The 14,300-nt window shown below is 45.2% G+C and overlaps 1 protein-coding gene across 1 annotated transcript in view; it reads right to left on the reverse strand.

The window, feature by feature from the left end:
- Window positions 1-13,157, reverse strand: part of PLXNC1 (plexin C1) — a gene marked incomplete at both ends in the record, with an annotated part of 67,904 nt that extends 54,747 nt beyond the window's left edge. Inside the window, 3 exons of the mRNA XM_080349086.1 lie at window positions 767-901; window positions 2,299-2,421; window positions 12,207-13,157. Coding sequence (XP_080205212.1) covers window positions 767-901; window positions 2,299-2,421; window positions 12,207-13,157 — 1,209 coding nt within the window. The remainder of the gene's footprint in view (window positions 1-766; window positions 902-2,298; window positions 2,422-12,206) is intronic.
- Window positions 13,158-14,300: the final 1,143 nt, after the last annotated feature.

Below are 14,300 nucleotides of genomic sequence, written 5' to 3' on the forward strand. Positions count from 1 at the left end.
TGCAGGGTGAAATCCTGTCCAGCTAAGATGGACAGTAAGTCCTTACGTTTTCCCTGCCATCTTCCCTGCTGCTGAGCTGAATTTGTGGAGCTGCTGCTCAGTACCCTGCTGCAGAATGTGCTCCAACAACTGCACCAGCTCCTGCATGAGATGCAGCTCCCAGGGATTGCTGAGTGCCTTGGCTTCACTATGTGTGCACATTAATCACTTCTGATCATGCTTTTGGTTTGTTTGTTTTTTCTTTCAAAGTCTATGCCTAACTGAAGACAATGAGAATTTCACCATTGATTTCAGCAGAACTAAGACTTCAAACCCATCTCTCAAATTATGAGATTTCTCCATATGAGAAACTTCGTAATTGACTAGCAAACCCTGACCAGTCAATAACTGGATTGCTAATTCAGAGAAACTCCATATCCAAAGAGTTTACAAGCTTTGTTTGCTACCTCCAAGCTTGATTCTGCATGATGCCTCCAGGAAAAAGAGAAACAAAGACTCTCTCAACAGAATGACATCAAATAAGCAGGGGTTTAAGGGTGTAGCAACAATGGGCAGCAACCATGACACTGGAGGCTCTTCCGAGCTCTGCAGAAGTACAGCCCAAACTTAGATAACGTAACCAGATATTATATGTAAAGCTGGCAACTGCAATTTGGATATTTAAGGTCTAACTCTGACCCAAACTGATGCATAACTTATAAAGTACCAGAAATCCTTAAAGCAGTAGTTTATTTGAATTTATTATTTTATATAATATTGTGCTTACCTTATTGGCAGAGGACAGATAGATGTAGTTATTATTTACTGGATCAAGTCGAAGTTTGGGGAAAATGGAGGTTTCTTCCTTAATTTCGTATAAAACCTCTGGGCAATTAGATTCCATATCCTCATTAAGAATAGCCTGAAACACATGAAAATAAATTATTCACAAGTCCTTTTATTTATCAGTTCGTATTTTAAACAAAAGCCTAATTTCAGCTACATCAGAGCTTCTGAGATGGTTTACGGTGCCCTGATTCAATTCAGCTACTGCAGTGGCTCTTAAACTTCAGGAAGAAGGAGTAAAAGGCCACCAGAAGAGAATTTCAACAGAATCCACGCCAGACACATTTTGCCCTGAATCTGGCACTGGTTTAGTGTATGAAATGTCCCTCCCACCAACTATGTTCCTGATTGATGCAGAAAGTGAATGTGGAAGAGATGCCTGTATCCCAAAGTCATAATGTGTTAAGCACTCCTATGAATGAAAAGAAAGTATTAGCCTTCAGAAAACAAATTAACATCCAGGCATGCATAAAGTAAAAAAGAACTTACACAAGTTACTGATTAATGTCTTCAGGACATGTGGCTTCTGAGAGTATACATTGGAGGTGGTATTTTTTTTCTAACCTTGCCCAACTCTACAGTTTTCCACCACCCTTCTCACAGAATTCAAGAGAACCCGAAGCAACAGAAACTTTATTTTGCAAGTTAATAAGCATGCCAACATTGATATAAGGTTTTCCATAAATATGATTAAACAAGGGAGATATGTTCATGATCTCCACTGTGTTAAGCAGACACGGGAAGACTTCAATTTCATATTTCATTATCAAAAGCAGGGTGAGGTCAAATGGGCAAATGCTCTTCAAGCTCTCTAATATATTCCTCTCCAACTGCCTCCTTAATAAAAACAAAAAATGAGAGTAATCCTTTGCAGTGTAGACAGGAAATGCACATTCTTGCAAAGCCCAGAAAAAAATTAAAGCATAAAAGACATTTGACTGTACGGTTGAAAAGTTTGATAATGAGATAAGATGACTTCTACTTCTAGGTGATTGATTTAAACTAGCGTAGGTCACCTATTCAGAAGCTAAGGCAAAATGAATCTTGACTTTTCTCTCTAATGGACAGCTATTCACATCACACAGATAAGCTAACAAACAAGGAAATATGTTCCCTTTCTTTGTTCCCAAAACCTAACAATATTTAATATTTCTACTGGAAAAATCAAAGCAAGGAAGGAAACAAAAGACAGAGCAACTGAGAGCTACATAGTCCATAAACTGACACTGTGGGCATTAGCAGTTTAATGAAATGTTTCCATGAATTTTAAGTAGGATACATAATTGCTTTTGAAAGTTATCTTGCTCTCCAAATAACAATATGGCAGTTACTTCACAAACAAACAAAAAACAAACAGAGATTCAGAGTATTTTATCTGTTTATAATACAGTGTGTAAACAAGGAAACATTTACCCACTTAAACACAGTAGCAGCAGCAGATGGAGAACGGAAGAACTGCCGCACTCAGCTTACCTTCAGTAATTGTCCATCGTCTGTTCCCAAAAAGAGAACTATCTGATTCATAACAACTGTGCCATAAACAGCCACTAATCCAGAGTGAATCAAGGTAGGTAATTTCTTGATTGATTGTGCCTCCTGAAAATCAGATATAAGAGAAAGCTATTACAAAATCATTCACCTATACAGTAAAATGTTAAGAAAGAGAGGACTTTCACAGAGATCTCAGCTTTAGACAACACTTCAGGTAACATTTTAATTCTGACATAATTTCAGAGCAATGTATCATTGGAAATCGCATATGAAACGTGACTACTGCTTTTTTATACATGGCAACTGGTCACGTCTGTGATAGAGATTTCATCTACTGCAGCTAAATCACTGACCTCAGTAGGACACAGACTTGGCCTAACAGCAGCATGTTACTTTGCAGAAGAATCTCTCCTTTTTGGAACATAACACCTTGGGCTTATTGTGAATTTCCAGGTCTTCCCAACGAAGCCATGATTTGCCATCACCTGGCTGCACCTACCACAAGGGCTACAGATACATTCAGCCACCCCTTTTAGAGGCATGCAAATATTCTGGAGAAAGGAGGCCCTTCAGACACACGGACTTTTTTTGTGTGTTTATATGTCAGAAAATGAGGAGCTTCATCCTCCCCTTTCTGGTTTCCTGCTTTACACTAAAGGAAGTTGAGACTTGCATACTAGACAAATATAAAAACGAGATAAAGCAGCGTAAAGTTCATGTCATAAATGTACCTGCGTGAACTTTATAATCAAGATGTCACCTACAATTCTGGAGGAAGTTAAGTGACAAACACGTGTCAGCAGCTCACAAAAGAAAACATCATGCAGGAAATCCCTGTATCTTGTGGAAGTAAAAACAAAACCAAATAACTCCGACTGTAGATGATCTAGTGCAGAAAGGAAGCCCTGATGTGAGAGAATAAGGTCATTCACAAGGTGAGAGATGGCCGCTGCCCCACACTCCGCACAAGCCCAGATTTCTCCCTAGCAAGCAGCACCTCCATTTTGCAGTCCTGTCATTGCTTTAAGTCAAACCTCCGTGGCAGATGCTGCCAAAGGTGTGATCTCACCTGCTCTCCAAACAGGTCCAACCCCAGCCAAGTTCTACCTCCTCTTCCCTTCTCTTAGTATCATGCTTTCAAGTGAGCTTGGTTAAGGAAATTATGTGCCTAGAAGAAGGTCTGTAAATCCACCTACCTACCTAAATTTTAATTTGAGTCATTCTCCTCATCACATGAACATGTGGCTGCACAGATGTCAGTGCTGGCACAAAGGACCAGCAGGCACAGGAAGGTGGGGGAAGAGCTCAGGTAGGACCACGTCCTTGGGAACAAGCCCCATAGCTCAACTTACGAAGCTCTGCATCTCAGCTTCAAGGATGGATTCCTAAACCCACTGGAACCCTGTGAGTACAAGGAACTATTTTGCTTTAATGCACAAGTCAAAGTGTGAGAATGGACCATTAAAACTGACATTTTGCAGAAAGGTGAAGGCATTTCTCAAAGTTATGAAGTGAAACCATAACACAGTAACAGCTGAATTCAACTCTTGCATGCTAGGATGATGACTTAACCCCAAAAAGTCTTTCCATATAGAATTTTTTTTTTTGAGAACTGCAATCCTAAGTCAATTAAAATATTTTTCAGTCATCTAAATTATTTTAATTAGCTTGCAACAACAGCCACTTGGAGTAAAAGAAGACTTTTTCTTGCAGCAGGAAGAAGACACAGGAACTGTCATGTCCTGGCACAGAACTTCAGTAAAACCCACTTAGGCATGAGAGTCCAGTACCATGAAGCTCTGTTTTAGATATAGAGGGTGAAAAAGTGATTGCAAACACTTCAAGGTAGAAAAAGTTGACTCATTTTTTCATTTGATCAGAAGCTAACAAAGCTCCTGCACTGGTGCACACAATGAGCCTTCACTCAGGTTAAGGAGTAAGGAGGTGAAGCTTTCATTTCCACCAGAATTAAGCCTTTGTTTTGTTTTTTACTGCAGTGCACTTTATAGTAGTGCAAGAAAAACAAACTACCCTAGGTTCCTTGCAGACTCTGTACAACAAGATCACAGAAGAGGGGAGAACTCATCCAGTCTCTGCAAAGCTTTGCTGCCAGATTTTATTTTGACTCACATACTAGTAAAGTAACTAGTGTCTTATCAGTGCATCCTCCTCATGTGACTGAAGAACCAGTACTGACACATGTATAAGCCTCCTTCCCTCCCTCTGCTTGCTAGAGGGAGGGTCGATGTGACATTGAGCTAATACAGATATGAAGAGGGGAAATTTAGACGGTGGGCAGTCACAACAAAAATTGCCTTCTCTCTTTTGCAACCTATTTCTCCAGCTTGCCCATTCCCTCCAGGGTGCAGCTGCTGCTTTCGCCCTTCTGTCAGCCCTTTTCCATGTGCATTTATTTTTTTAACAAGCCCTTTTACCTCTTCCACTGTGACTAATGGGGTTACAGCACTGTAGGGCCTTCCCAAGCTTTTCCTTTCACAGCTAAATCCACCCTTGAAATGCATTTATAGTCTAAACTTCCTTTATACTTGAAGAGTCACCCATCTCCACAATCATCTATCTGTCTACCCTGTAACATTTTCGGGCTCATACAAAAACAAGAGAAGTGAAAGAAAAGACAATATTGCTCTAGAAGACCATACTTTTTTTAACTATTCAGTTTCACCCTCTGTTCTATTCCACAGTCCCCCAAAATCTTCACTTGCACAGGTAAGCCTAAAGATCTCTTGAACTAACTGGCATTTTGCTTTTAAGTTCACCCCCCTATGCTGTTTGGTTATTGGTGCGAAAGGTATTTATACTCATTTTCTGTGTTGCATCTCAGTTTCAGATTTATCTCCGTATGATTCCAGCTGCAGCAACCATATTCACACTTCTACTTTCTGTCTTGATTTACTCCTGATTATTTTATATCACATGTCTCAGAGAGATGGACAGCATTTTTAGCTCACACAGCACTCAACATATTGCAGCTGGCCAAAAAGTAAAATGTCTGAGCATTCAGAGTGAATGAACAGATGCAGCTATGCATAAGGATACAAAACTTGCAAGCAGCATATAGCAATAGTCAACACTGGAACAATACATTGATGTTTTTCCTAGAAAAAAACTTCTGAGACCTCATTGTTTCTTAACTTCACCACTCTTCAATCTTCTGCATCAATTCTGATTATATCAGAGGGTAACAAACTTAAATATAGGTGCATGCAGCAAAACTTTTTTAAGGCTAAGGAATTAGGAGATGAACTGTTCCAAAATTTTATTTCCATGAGGTGTTTTAATTCGTGTACTGCACAGTAATGCTGGATGGACAAACCATCCCAGGTGAGCAGACTGCAAAAAATCAGGGAGGATGAGCAGAAAATGAGAGGGGTCTTCACAGAGACCCTGCAGAGGCAAGATCCTGAGCCTCAAGACACAAGGCAAGAGCCACAGTCAGAGGCTTTGCTTGAGCAAGGGGTTGGTGGAGACTCCTGAGATAGTGGGAGGCTAGAAATTTGTGACTGTACAGCAGCAGAAATGCTCCTTCTCCTCTGCCTTTCAGATCTGAGTTTGCAGAATTGATAAAGTGTCCTAATAACCAGTGAGGGAGAACAGGCTCCATTAAGGAAGGTTTTTAAACCAGCTGAGCTTGAACAGAAGATCAGCAGAAAGCAAGAGAAGTTCTTTGTTTGGTTTTGTTTTTCTTTTTTAGGGGCTCAAATCCACCACATTGCAGAGACACTGCCAATGATTTTCCATACATTGGACCGTTACCCATTGTTGCATATCTTTGTAGACACCACAGGCACTGCCTAGTGCAGATCAGGACTACTGGGAGCAAAGTGAAGGAGATGGAACCCCAGATTTTGTCAATCCTATGAAGTCAGTGAAGGGTGATGCTCTTCCAGAATTGCTACTCACAAACAAGGAAGAACTGACTGGAGATGTGATAATCAATGGCAGTCTTCACTGTAGTAACTATGAAATAACTTGGGTTTAGAATCCTGAGGGCAATGAGGAAAAAACAGCAGTGTACTGAACTGGAGAACAGGCTTCAGCTTGTTCAGGTAACTGGTTAGTGGGATCCCCTGAGAGGCAGCTTTGAAGGCAAATGGAGCTCAGGAAAGCCACCAAGTCTTTCAGGACAACCTCCTTCAAACACAAAACTCAGGAAAACAAGCAGACTTACCAGGAGATGGCCTCTATTTAAGCAGGGAAGTCATGATAGAACTACAATGCAGAAAAAATGTATAAAGGAGGTGGAAGCAGGAACAAGTGACTAAGGAAGACCTGCCTGGACAGGTAGGGTTTGGTGTTAGGAAAGCCCAAGCCCACCTTGTTTTGAAACTGGCAAGGGATATTATGGGCAACAAGAAGAGCTTCTACCACCACATTAGCAATAAAGGAATAAACAATGAAAATGTGCAGCAGCAGCTGCTGAACAGGTCTGGTCATTTACTGCCAGTGGATGCAGACAAGGCTCTGGACTTCACTGGCAAGGTCATGCAGTCCTTTGTACCTACAGAGTTTAAGAAGGAGAGGAACAATCAGTACTGGAAGAGGAGTAAGCCAGAGATCTCTTAAGAAACCTCAGCTTGTAGAAGTCCATGGGTGGGGCAGATGGGATCTGCAGGAAGATGCTGAGACACTGATGACACTGCAAGGCCATTCTCACATATTTCAAAAGTTTTGGAGATCATGTGAAGTCTGCAAACTGAATAAAGGCAAATACTGCACCCATCTTCAAAAAAAGACAAAGATGACCTGAGGAACTACACTTTGATCAGTCTCACATTTTCTCTGGGAAAATCATGGAGCAAATCCTCTTGGAAACCATTTCTGGGCACAAGAAGAAGAAGAAGAAGAAGAAGAGGAAGCAAGTGACTGGAAAAAGCCAGCATGGATTCACCAGGGGTATATCATGCCTGACCATTTCAGAAGGACCAGAGAAAGGAAGCCAGGCTCCTGACTGAGGCATATGCAGGACAAGAGGTAATGATACAGCTGAAACAGGGTGGGTTTCTAGTGGACCAGAGATTAAAGAACATCCCTATGAGGACAATTAAGCAGGTCAAGTTGTCCAGAGAGGTTTTGGAGTCTCCATCCCTGCTAGTTTCAAGATCTGACAGGACAAAGTCCAGAGCAACCTTGTCTGATCTCAGAGCTGACCTTGCTGTGAGCAGCAGGGCTGGACTGGTGACCTCTTCTGAGGTTCCTTCCAATATGAATGACTTTGTGATCCCAAGAGGGAATCCACTGTTCAAAAGCCCCCAGGCTCTCAAAAATTTCCACTAAGAAAACCTAGTGAAGCCAGATGACTAAAACCAACTCTTCTTCTTCCAGACAGTGTGAGAGTTTACAAGTCTCCCATGGCTTACCTCCCACATCAAACAGGGATGAACTGAAAACTCTGTGTAACTGGACAGAAATATTCACTCCAGAAATATTAACTCTAGAAATCTATCAAACATCAGATTAAATACTAGCAGTCTGGTAATACACCGGAGATGACTTTACTACTAGAACATTAATTACGGGATCAATTTTGATACCAAATGATATTTAGAAGTCTGTAATTCTTTCCTTAAATAAAAGACCATGAATCATTTTGGAATGAGTTACCACACAAATTCAAATGTCATTCCTGCAAATTAATAGCCATGATGAAACTGATGTGACTCCGTTGACTTCAAAATCTCATTTCAGTAGAGCTATACCAGCTAAGATCTGTCCTAGCATTCCAAATTATGCTTCACAAATTAAGGGGCATATACCAACCTACATATTTATCACCCACTGAAAAAAGCAAAAATTCAAAGAACAGACTGTTATATTACTTTACTTGCATTAAAGAGCAGATGAAAATCCAACCGAGATAGTTTATAATTTAGTAACTATCACAGCTACTCGGCCTTTGCACATCATAAAATAAACACCTCAATATAAACTACAGCAACTTTTCTTTGTCTTACAGGTATATAGCTATATACTTTTTTTTATATATAATTTATTTTCTCCCTGAAAAATTGCAGAATCCTTTCCTTCCCATGCACATTTTTTTAATGGCAAAACTGATTTCCAGATTTGTCATTGTGGTTTGGTAACATCCTACAACTCTCTCCTGTTCATGTTCTCTAATTTGAGCACTTATCCTACTCATCTGCTTGGCTGTAATCCACGAGATCCTAGGATCTCTGTGAGAGATCTGAGATTATAGAAGCTCCCATTCAGCCATGGAACAACAGAAAAAAAGCCTTTCTTCAAGTTCACTGGCTCTGGGTGTAAATTTGTGACAAATTCCAGCATTCCTCCTATGCACTGGCTAAGGAGGTTCGATTTCAAAATTGTGATGCACCAAAAATGTTTGCTAGTGCTCAGTCAGGTTTCTGAAGAGAAACGGAAATTGACAAAGTCACATTTATTTACTAAGGAAATTGTCAAGAAGATGCACTTATGTACACAAAGGTTATGCTAAAGTCCATTAATACATACACCTCAACACTGTGATCAGAGGAAAACAAGGTGAATATAAAACTGCAAAATGTTTTCAGAGCAGTTTCATCTAAGATATCACTTGCCTCTTGCTAGCTAGGGATTATGTCTCTGGGAATCCTGTATCATCTATGTCCAAAATAAACAGATCCAACTAGGATAAAATGCTTTGTGCGCACTACTGCACAAAATAAACCCAGAATTAGCTAGTCCTCATAAGGAGCAATTCCCCAGAATTTGTAGCAGTCACATACTTTAAAGTTGGTAAGCAAATATCTTAAAAATTACTAATTTCCAAAGTCAGACTCAAATCCAAAATTAAAACCTAATGCAAATGTCAACTTTGGCCTAAGTAGCAATGCGAGGCTAAAGAGATTACACACCTACAATGAGTTTCCACAGGATGCAGAGCAATTTGGTTACAATGCACTGAAGTGCTCCAGTTCATGCTTAATTTTAAAAGCATGGGCATGAAGATGATGGAACTACTTATATACCTAATGTTAAATATGCCCTTAAGTGCTTTGCTGGGTTAGGGCCAGAAAGCTCAGTACCTTACAGGAATGAGTTTAGAGTAGAACATGCAGGAGGAGCACAGCAGGGAATTCAGGACCACAAATACCTCAGGCCAGGTCCCTCGCGCAGTGAACTATTGGGAAGCACGGTGCCAATGTACCACAAATACAAGCAGCTGTGTGAGTGCAGACAGGTAAGTGGATGTCTTGCCTAAAGGCAACCAGAATAATTACAGAAATCTGAAGAATGACAAGATCAGAAGGAAAACAAACTGCCGCTGCTCCCTAATGTACACTCAAACTACAAATTGTATTCCTGCAGTGAAAAAAAATGTATTTTCAACTCCTACACAAACTGACAGTCCATGTCCATGTACCTCATCACACCTGAGCTCCAGAATTCAAGTGTACCCAGCAAAGAAGCCTTAAGACCCACTGCACGCTACAACACACGGTATCTGCAACACAAATGTCAGGCTGGCATTCTGTATGGTCCACCCATCACAAATCACCACAAATACTACACAGGCCTTGCACTCCAGGCAACCATAACACTGTGACACATTCATTGGCTCAGTACCAACACTGTCTTTAGAAGATCCGTCTTCAAAGCTCACCTTAAGTACTGTTGCTTGCTGCCATTCCTACACATTGTACTACAAGTTACCCATGATAGCTCTGTTCTAGAAGGTGATACTTTTTGGCCAGAGCCACTGCCAGCTACTGCACACACTTCTCCTACAAGCTGCATTTTGATGGACGTGCTGCGCATCATCTTCCTGCCAGTTCTGAAGCCTGTGAGATTCTGCATGCAAAAGCAGCATGTTCCATGTTTGCAGGGACTCCCATGATTTGGTGAGAGACAGTAGAAGGATCTGGACTAAAACAACCCAGAAGCAGCAGCATATGGGCCTGTCATCTCCAAACTTACTCTGCAATAGCCTAGTCTAACCTTCTGTAGTATAAAAAAACACATTAAAGCTGAACTACATGTATTTATTTCTATGTTTATACATCATAAGCACATATAATTAGCTTAAAAATTGAGCATAATCAGCCATGTGATGTTACAGGTCATATTATTACACAACACCCAGATGTCCTGCTATCTCACAAAATATTAAAATGCCACTTTCCTGTCAGTGGAAAACTGTATATATTGTTGTGCCAAAATATCATGATTAATAACATCACCATGGTTAGGGACATAATGTTAAGCAAACAATCCTTTTAATAATTTTTAAAGTTGGAATTCTTCAGCATTGTACCCAAATATAATCTACATGCTGTCCAGGGAGGTGTGGGGTTTTTTCTGCTTTGCAGGCTCAGAAGGCACCTTGCAAAGAAACTCCATGAATAATTAAGAACAAGGAATCCAACTCACAAATAGGTATTCAGAGATGAGGATGAGACTTCAAATTCATTCGGCAATTTTGCCTTCTGAGAGCACAGAAATCATGCAATAAGCTATAAACTGGCACTGGAAATCAAAGGATTGGCTCCAGCTCTGTTGCGAGAGTTTCAGTATTTACTTCAGCACAGTTTTGTCACCCACATATGGGGTTCTCATTCATAACTTTGTGTTCTAACACTGGCAATAGTCAGTAGGGAGAGGAGTAGACTGAATCACATGTGCCCCCTGGTAGTTGTATTCGGAAGGATCTCAGCACTGCACTCTGCTATGGGCTGGATTTCAGAAGCCAAGGAGCGACAGTAAATCTACTGCACTTCTTTCAAGGAATTTCCAACAAACTCCCATCATAACACCGCGAGGATTGAGGGGTTAAGCTGAAAAGTCCCTGAATGGTGAGGGAGCTGCAAGAGGCCGGGGCTTGCTTTATGATGGCTTGCTTGATCCCCAGCAGTTGTCCCTGATACTTCTCAGTATCCAACGCCTTTAAGTCACTTAAAAGTCTTTTCAGAGCTGTGGCAAAAGGAACAATTTTGCCACAGCTCTGAAAAGACTTCTAAGTGTGATTTAAAGGCATGGATAGGCCTTGCAGAAGCACCTTCTTCTCCTGAATTACATCTTTAGCTTCTTGAATTTCATTTCAATTTAGTTCCTTTCTTTACTATCTACCACGGCCACAGCAAAGCCAGTAGCTTTGCCCACCCTGCCCTCCGTGTGCACAGCTCACCCACGAAAGGAGGAAGGATCTGAAGGGAGAGTGTTAGAGAAGTAGGTGACCAGGGGATCTCCATGGGATACCACTGCCTGTGAAAATGTAACCACCGCAACAACAAAGACACATTGCCTATTGCTGTCTGCTGCGCACATGGGTTTGGGGGGGTGTGAGTCCTCCTAATCAAGGCCAATCCTGGGAGGTTTGGGAAACACCTACCACTGAACAACCAACCATAAATAACTAGTGAGCAAAGGGGCTAACAACACACACAGCCCAGTGCATAGGAGTCAATCTGATGGGCTTTTTTCATTTCTGATGTAGCTGCAATGACATGAGATGTGAATGCACAGAATATGGTAGGAGATGGTTTATCTAGGCTGTGTGGAAAACACAATGAAGTACAACTAAACCTTGACAGAAAAGGGTGCATTGAGTGAGGAGCCCGAGACTCAGGTCTGACCCAAGATGCCCTCAGGTGTTCCCACAGACATGTCTTTCCTGAGATGAAGGTGGGAAGGATACTCCAGAATCTGGTAAGGGATCAGATTTTCAGAAACAAAGTGCTGAGGAAATAATTAGGGCTGATGGAGCCAGGGCTGATGTGCAAAGCCTGGCATGTCCCTGAAATTCTCCACGAACTTCACATGCCTCCAGGTGAGGGACACCCCGTGAGTCATGCACAGTGACACCAACCACACCAACAGTGTCAACAACGGCGTGCAGAAAGAAAACTTAGCAAAATGATGCCTAGACTTACACAGCTCTTCCCATTCATGATGAAGTGTGTGGACGCACAGGCTTGCTCCTTCATCTCCTCCATCCCGAAGATGCAGACAGCAGTGGCATTCCAGGCCCTGGCGCTGTGGCTGTGGTTGAAAACACCCACCCACCAGCCCTGATCACCCTGGCGAACAAGGCTGGAGGAAACGATAAGGCTCCTGCACCCGCAGTCCAAATACACGTGCCCTTGCAAAGTAAGGCCACCCTCTGAGGGGTGCAGCTGGCGCAGGACAGCCATGCTCGGTGGCTCCGTATCGTTGCCCAACCTGGCCTTCAACCTGTAGTAGGGAAAGAAGAGGTGGTCTCCCCACTGGAGCGCGTCAACAAAGTGCAAAGGCTCTTCCTTGCGCTTGATGATGCCCAGCTCCTCTTTGGACTCCAGGTTGCCAATGCTGCGCACCGTGATGACAGTGGCCTCGTCGGACTGGGAGGGCTCACAACCCTGATGGATCCCATAGGCGCCAGCCGAGTAGGTGGCCGCCACAGCCAGGTACCAGGCGCCAGCCAGCTGGAAGACAACACCGGCGGTGGAGCCGTCGGGCAGGCAGCTGACCACCTCGCTGCGGTTCAGGCGCTGCCGGTAGGCCGGCTGCTCCCACACCTGGCAGGTGCCGTCCTTCTGGGTCCAGCCAGCCAGCAGGACGCCCTTCCCGCCGGCTTCCTCGTAGGGCAGCAGCAGGTTGCTCCGCATGCCGGGGGGCTCCTCGCAGCCCTGCCCCGCGGCCGCCGGCACCACGCGGCGGCGGGGTCGCAGCTCGGGCCGCAGCTCGTAGAGGCAGCTGCCGCCCGCCACCAGCACGCCGCCGCCGCTCACCTCGATGTTGTCGATGCGGGCCCCCGGCAGCTCGAAGCTCTGGGGGCCGCCGGCGCCCGCCAGCGCCGCCAGCAGGGGCAGCGCCCAGCTGAGGGCGGGCGGCGGTGCCGCCATGGGCGCGGGCTCGGCTCGGCGCCGCGGGGCGCCTCAGGCGGCGGCGGGCGGCGGGCGCTGCTGCGCCATGCTGCGCGGAGGGGCCGGGCGCTGCCGCTGCCGCCGCCGCTTCTCCCTCCGCCGCGGCCGGGCTGTGCGCGGGCGGGGAGTTCCTCTTTCGGGGCGGGGAGGAGGGGGTGCCTGTACGGGAGAGGTGGGCCGGGCTCCTCCGGGAGGGCTGCCGAGCCACCTCGCCGCCGTGCGCCGCCGCGCCCCCTCCGCCCCCCGGCCCCGCCGGCCCGCCTCGCCGCGGACGGGGGGAGCGGCGGCGCCGCGGGAGCCCACCTCGGCCGCTGGGCTGCGGGAGGTCGGGGCTGGGGGCGGGACGCGGAGAGGGGCGAGACCCGCCTGGCCGCCCGCCGGGGCTAGCGGCACCCTCCGCGCCTCCCCCGGCGGCGGCCAGACCCCGGTCCCTCACGGGGACCCCTCCGGGGCAGGGCGGCTCCCGCACACCGCGCTCCGCTTCGCTCTCTGCCCGCCCGAAGCCCCGCGGCGGGCACCGTGCGGGAAGCGGGCGGGGCAGGGAGGCAGCGCGGCTGGGGGTGCAGGCGCTGAGCGGGGGCAGGAGGTTGGGTGCTGGCGGTGGGCGCAGGGGCCGGGTCGGCTGGGCACCGGCTCTGCACGTTGCCAGCTTGGAAACACGCCGCACGGCCGTCCTGCTAAACAGCATCCCGGTAGCCCAGTCCGGTCGCTGCCACCGTTGAGCGGGAAGATTGAGGTGTCAGATTAGTTAGAAATCTTCACGGTCTTGCCTGAGGCAGAACAAAGGCTTCAGGCTTTCTCCCGAGTTCGGCAGGGTGGACAAAAAGCCCTGAGCTCACCAGCTGTGCTGCTGCGAGATGGACACCCTTCCAACACCTTCTCGGGGGCAGCACGGGCTGTGTTGATTGGCACAATCAGTTTTCTTAATTTCCCAGTGGGTCGTGGCTGGTACAGGCTCAACAAAAAGAAACATAGGCTGCATGCTCAGCTAATGGTAAATTATAATTTTGCTGAACTGTAGATGAAAAACGGGTTTAAGAAAGGTAGCAAAGATACATTTTGGTGTTCTCTCTTGGGTGTCTCTGGCAATTCCGGGTGAGGATGGCATAGGGCCCATTGCCA

Source organism: Nesoenas mayeri, assembly GCF_963082525.1.
Source record: "Nesoenas mayeri genome assembly, chromosome: 1".
NCBI classification, from domain to species: Eukaryota; Metazoa; Chordata; class Aves; order Columbiformes; family Columbidae; genus Nesoenas; species Nesoenas mayeri.